Raw genomic sequence first — 6428 nt, 5'->3', positions numbered from 1 at the left:
GAAGAAACGTTCTTCGCCCATCTTTTCAGCAGATGGACGATCTCCCGAACTGAACACGTGAGTCACAGATTGTGCTCCTAGAGATGCTGATCTGCCTGCTGATACCGTCAGATATGCCAGTCTCCCCCAGGCTGGCATTTCATGTATACCATTATTGTTTTTTAAAAAATATATATATATATATATCCATTGAGTCACTTTTTAATATTTAATAACTGATTGCTTACAGTAATCATAAAAGCAAATGCAAGCTAAACGCGGAGAGGAAAAAGGAGAACTAGGAAGACCAAACGGTGCAAGGCAAGAAAAAGAAAAAGGACAAAGTAAGAAAAAGAATAGAAACATTTCAAGAAGTGACTTCTGACCTCCATCACTAAAAGAAAAAAAAAACATTCACCGCTTCTGGAGGCAGGTTGTTCCACTGGTTAGTTGTTCTCACTGTCAGGAAGTTTCTCCTTAGTTCTAGGTTGCTTCTCTCCTTGACTAGTTTCCATCCGTTGCTTCTTGTCTTGCTTTCAGGTGCTTTGGAGAATAGCTTGACTGCCTCTTCTTTGGGGCAGCCCCTGAGATATTGGAACACTGCTATCCTGTCCCCCCTCGTCCTTCTCTTCATTAAACGAGACATTTCCAATTCCAGCAACTGTTCCCTATATGTTTTAGCCTCCAGTCCCCTGATCATCTTTGTTGCTCTTCTCTGCACTCTTTCTAGATTGTGTTGATTCAGTTAGCAACTGTGGCAAGGAAGGTCGTAAAATGGGTCAAAATTCACATAGCAGCTGTCTTGCTTAGCAACAGGAATTTGGGGCTCACTTCATTACATCGAGCTCCTTCAATATTTCTAGAATACCATCTAGGGATCAACAGACTTTGAATTCTATTTAATTTACTGCAGAGGAGGATATGTCTGCTTTACTTGAAACGATTAAACTATAAATTTGCAGAAACAGCCAGTGAAACTAACAAAGTCAGATTCCACCAGCATATGGAGACAATTTGAGAGACCCATTTGTGAAACACAAATTATACATTTGACTTGCAGCAAGTAGAATATTTAACGATTGCTTAAATCTTTTTTTTTCCTTTTGTGCATATTCATCCAGTCCGATTATGGGCCAAAAATATCTGAGCTGGACAAGAGATGTAATTCAACACATCAAAATATGATTCAATCCTAAAAACAACGTTGAGGGCAGATAGGGCCAAATTTGTTTTCTTGACCAGCACTTTTTTTTTTTGCGAATCTCCCAGACAGCACAGATTTTCTCAAAATTTTGTACTTCAAGCAAAGAAAGTTAATTTACTAGACCAGGGGTCAGCAACCTGAAACAGTGAAAGAGCCACTCGGAACAGGTTCCCTCACAAAAGGAAAAACTGGGAGCCGCAAAAAATGTGTGCGCATGTGCACGCATGCGCAGAACAGGGTTTGACTGAAGAGTGGAGCCAAGGCGAGATATGCACCTACCCTGCATATTTGAATTGATTGGTTGAACTTTTTTAGTCCCACTTTTTTTTTACTGCACATGGCAGAGGACTGGGAGCCGCAGGAGATGGCTGAAAGAGCCGCATGCGGCTCCGGAGCCGCGGGTTGCAGACCTGTGGTATAGGGTTTCATCAGTGGTCCATTTTATTTATATGGTTATTAGTCATATTATTTATTTATTTATTTATTTATTTATTTTAATTCCATTTATATCCCGCCCTTCTCCGAAGACTCAGGGCGGCTTACAAGCTTAGCAGTAGCCTTCATTCTATGTATATGCCTGCTTATTAGGGCTTTCACACACACCCCCAAGCGGCATTATTACAAAGTCAGCTTATTGCCCCCCCAACAATCTGGGTCCTCATTTTACCTACCTCAGAAGGATGGAAGGCTGAGTCAACCTTGAGCCTGGTGGGACTCGAACCTGCACTGAACCTGCACCGGAGTTCTCCTACCATTCTGTATCTCTACAGGCTTATCAGCCCTGATGTATTCCGCTGACTCCCTTGCTCTAATTCCCTCTTCTCTCCTCCCCTCCCCTATAATTTTGGAAGGTCCGGGGTACAACCACTGTGGGAGAGTGGTTAAGTTTTTACATCTGCTGCCTCCCAGAGGTGAGAGCTCTGGGGGGTATTGCTCCCCCGGTTTGTATGTACCAGGTTGCCCCCCGGCTTTGACCGCCATGAGAGGGCGGGATTCGATCTGTTCCGGGATTTCCCAGCTCCAGTGGCAGTGGAGCTGGGCTGGCTCCCTGGACACTTGCCTTCGATTTATTTATTTTGAGACCCTCCCATGTTGATCTGGTCTGCCTTGCTGTTTTTTTGTCGGACTTGTTAAGATCATGCGTCTGACCTATTCTAGCACGACCTTATACGCTCTCAGGGGGGCCCCCCCATCCTGGGAGCGACCCGCCTTACTTTTTACACCTCCTCTTGATGAAGGGCCCGAGTGTTGGGACCCTGAGAGATGGCTGGGCATGGGTAGGGGCCTCCGATATAAGCCAAATAGGAGGCCCCTGGTTAGTTTTTTGGTTAAATTTTTTAGGAGGTTAGGGAGGGGGGTGGGAACTTCTTTTGGTTGTTCGGATATGGGGGGCAGTCCAGCAACCACTGTTCAGGCCAGGGCCGAGATTGATCGCGGAGGGGAGGAGCGGGGGTCGGTCGCCCCCGGGGCTCCAGGGCAAGTCGTGGGAATGCCTATTCCCACGTCGTTAGGGAATGGCAGCAGGTGCAGGAACAGAGGGCCGTATCGATCTCAGGGAAGGCCTCTCCGCTACTTGCAAGCGGTGAGGCGTTCCGACCCTCTTGTTCTACCCCAAGGTCCCGGGAGTGAGGATGTGCAGCTGCCTGAGCTCCGGCTGGTGTACTTGAATGCCAGGTCTGTCGTTAATAAAGCTCCTCTCATCCGTGACTTGGTTGAGGGTGAGCAGGCGGACCTGGCTTGCATCACGGAGACTTGGTTGGGCCCAGAGGGCGGTATTCCTCTGGCTGATCTTTGCCCACCAGGTTTCCGGGTGCTACACCGGCCTCGGGCTCAGGGTAGGGGTGGGGGAGTGGCTGTTGTAATGAGGGAGACCTTAGCTCCGCGGGAGGCCACCGTTCCGCAGATAGTCGGGTGTGAGTCTCTCTTCTTGAGATGCGGCCCTGGTGCGCAGTTGGGCTTGCTGCTGGTGTACCTTTCGCCTAGTCACGCAGCAGCAGCCCTGCCTGAGCTTCTCGATGTCCTCTCTGGGTTGGTGGTTGAGTTCCCGAAACTTATAGTTTTGGGGGACTTCAATCTACCATCTCTGGGAGGATCATCTGAGTTGGCTCGGGAGTTCATGGCTTCCATGACGGCCATGGACCTGACGCAAGTAATTTCAGGACCGACTCATGAGGGAGGCCACACCCTTGACCTAGTTTTCTTATCTGGTCGGTGGTTAGATGACCTTGGTGGGGGCTCTCCAATTATTATGCCCCTGTCATGGACCGATCATCATCTCCTGCGGCTGGTCTTCCGTTTTGCCACCCCCCGCCGTGGGTGTGTGGAACCAGTTAGATGGTACCGCCCCAGACGCTTAATGGATTCCGCGAGATTCCAGGCAGCGCTGGGGTCCCCACCTGCCTCCCCCACTCACAGCTCGGCAGATGCCTTAGTGGAAGCTTGGGAAAGGGCAGCCACTGAGGCTCTTGACCGAGTTGTACCCCTGCGGCCCCTGACCCGATGCAGATCCCGTCGAGCTCCATGGTTCTCCGCGGAGCTCCGGGAGATGAAGCGCCGGAGACGGGGCCTAGAGAGCGGTTGGAGGTCCAGCCGATCCGAATCCGACCGATTGCGACTAAGAACCCATATTAGGTCTTATCTCGCTGCGATAAGGGTGGCGAGGTCTAATCACTTCGCTACCCTTATCGCGTCCGCAGATAATCGCCCGGCCGCTCTGTTTAGGGTGACTCGCTCCCTCCTTAATCAGGAGGTGAGGGAGGAACCCTTGCAGGGTCGTGCCGAGGAGTTTAACAATTATCTGTCGGACAAAATCACTCGGATTCGGACCGGTCTGGACTCTGACTGGGCAGAGTCTGGCGATCAGGACGCGGGTGGTCTTGTCGATATCACTTGGGAGGAGTTTGATTCTGTAACTCCGGAGGAAGTGGACAGGATTATGGGGAGACTGAGCTCCACCACATGTTTATTGGACCCGTGCCCTTCCTGGCTGGTTTATGCAGCCCGGGAGAGGACACGCAGCTGGTTCCAGGCAGTTATATCAGCTTCTTTGAGTGAGGGCAGCTTCCCTGCCGTCTTGAAAGAGGCGGTGGTGAGGCCCCTCCTCAAGAAGCCTGCCTTGGACCCAGCTGTATTGAACAACTTTCGTCCGGTCTCCAACCTTCGCTTTCTTGCGAAGGTTGTTGAGAGTGTGGTGGCGCATCAGCTCCCTTTGGTCCTGGATGAAGCGGATTATCTAGACCCATACCAATCGGGTTTCAGGCCCGGGCACAGCACGGAGACGGCATTGGTCGCGCTGGTGAATGATCTCTGGAGGGCTCGGGACAGGGGTCATTCCTCTGTTCTAGTCCTATTAGACCTCTCAGCAGCTTTCGATACCATCGACCATGGTATCCTGCTGCGGCGTCTCAGGGGATTGGGAGTGGGAGGCACGGTTTTACAGTGGTTCTCCTCCTATCTCCAGGGACGCTCGCAGTCGGTGTTGACAGGAGGGCAGAGGTCGACCGCGAGGTCTCTCGTTTGTGGAGTTCCTCAGGGGTCGGTCCTCTCGCCTCTCCTGTTCAACATCTATATGAAACCGCTGGGTGAGATCATTCGTGGCTTTGGAGTTGGGTATCACCAGTACGCTGATGATACCCAGCTTTTTCTTTCTACCCCAAACCACCCCAGTGATGCCCTCAACGTGATGTCCCGTTGCCTGGAGGCGGTTCGGGTCTGGATGGGGAGGAACAGACTTCAACTCAACCCCGACAAGACCGAGTGGCTTTGCATACCTTCATCCCGGGTCTATTCGGATATTCCATCTCTTTCTATGGGGGGTGAATTATTACCCCCCGTAGATAGGGCTCGCAACTTGGGAGTCCTCCTAGATTCGCGGCTTACCTTGGAAGATCACATGGTGGCTGTGACTAGGGGGGCTTTCGCCCAGGTTCGCCTGGTGCGCCAGTTGCGGCCTTATCTAAGCCGGGATGATTTATGCACGGTCACTCACGCGCTCGTGACCTCTCGTCTAGACTACTGCAACGCTCTCTACATGGGGCTTCCCTTGAGGACCACCCGGAGGCTCCAACTGGTACAGAATGCAGCCGCGAGGGTTGTGTTGGGAGTCTCCCGATACTCCCATGTGACACCTCTGCTGCGTGAGCTGCATTGGTTGCCAGTTGTCTTCCGGGTGAGATTCAAGGTGCTAGTAATGGTGTTCAAAGCCCTCCATGGCATGGGGCCGGAGTACCTCAGGGAACATCTGCTGCCGGCATCAAGCTCCCTGCGCCCTGTGCGTTCCCACAGAGAGGGCCTCCTCAGGGTGCCACCGGTCAGAGAATGCCGACTGGTGGCCCCCAGGGGGAGATCCTTCTCTGTGGGCGCCCCGGAGCTATGGAACCAGTTACCGGTTGAGCTCCGGACGGCGCCCGATCTGCGCTCCTTTCGCCGCGATCTGAAAACATACTTGTTCGAGCAAGCCGGCCTGGCCTGAGGGGGGATTGGTGGGGTTTTTTATCATTTTTATTGGGGTTTTTACTATGTATCAATTGTATTTTAATCGGGCATGCATTTAATTATCTTTTAGTTTTTGTAAATTTCTGTGTTTTATTCTTGCCCTGTACACCGCCCTGAGTCCTCCGGGAGAAGGGCGGTATAGAAATATTAATAAATTAAATTAAATTAAATTGATTGCAGGCAGCTGGTGTTACTTAAGGAGGCCCACTGCTCCACCAAATGCTCCACCAAGGCTCCACCAAGGCTATTAACCATGAGACTTGCTGGGAATCCAGCAACATTTACGTTTCATAGACTAATAGGGATAGAATCAAGATCACCTGAAGTGTTAATACCACTTTACAAGGCCTTGGTAAGGCCACACTTGGAATATGCCATCCAGTTTTGGTCACTACGATGTAAAAAAGATGTTGAGACTCTGGAAGTCTCAACAGAGAAGAGCAAGAAAGATGATTAGGGGACTGGAGGCTAAAACATATAAGGAACGGTTGCTGGAATTGGGTATGTCTAGTTTAATGAAGAGGACAAGAGGGGACATGATAGTAGTATTTCAATATCTCAGGGGCTGCCACAAAGAAGAGGGGGTTCAGTCTATTCTCCAAAGCCCATGAAGGCTGAAGAAGAAGCAACGGATGGAAACTAACCAAGGAGAGAAGCAACCTAGAACTGAGGAGGAATTTCCTGACAGTGAGAACAATTAACCAGTGGAACCACCTGCCTCCAGAAGTTGTGAATGCTCAAACAATGGACG

At 50.7% G+C, this 6428-nt stretch overlaps 1 protein-coding gene across 1 annotated transcript in view; it reads right to left on the bottom strand.

The window, feature by feature from the left end:
- ADAMTS3 (ADAM metallopeptidase with thrombospondin type 1 motif 3) overlaps positions 1 to 371 on the bottom strand; it is a gene marked incomplete at both ends in the record, with an annotated part of 151262 nt that extends 150891 nt beyond the window's left edge. Inside the window, one exon of the mRNA XM_081333324.1 lies at positions 366 to 371. Coding sequence (XP_081189450.1) covers positions 366 to 371 — 6 coding nt within the window. The remainder of the gene's footprint in view (positions 1 to 365) is intronic.
- Between the last annotated feature and the right edge of the window lie 6057 nt (positions 372 to 6428).

The sequence above is a fragment of the Vipera berus genome (assembly GCF_964194415.1).
Source record: "Vipera berus genome assembly, chromosome: 7".
In the NCBI taxonomy this organism is placed as follows: Eukaryota; Metazoa; Chordata; class Lepidosauria; order Squamata; family Viperidae; genus Vipera; species Vipera berus.
This window is presented reverse-complemented; position numbering and strand designations above follow the sequence as displayed.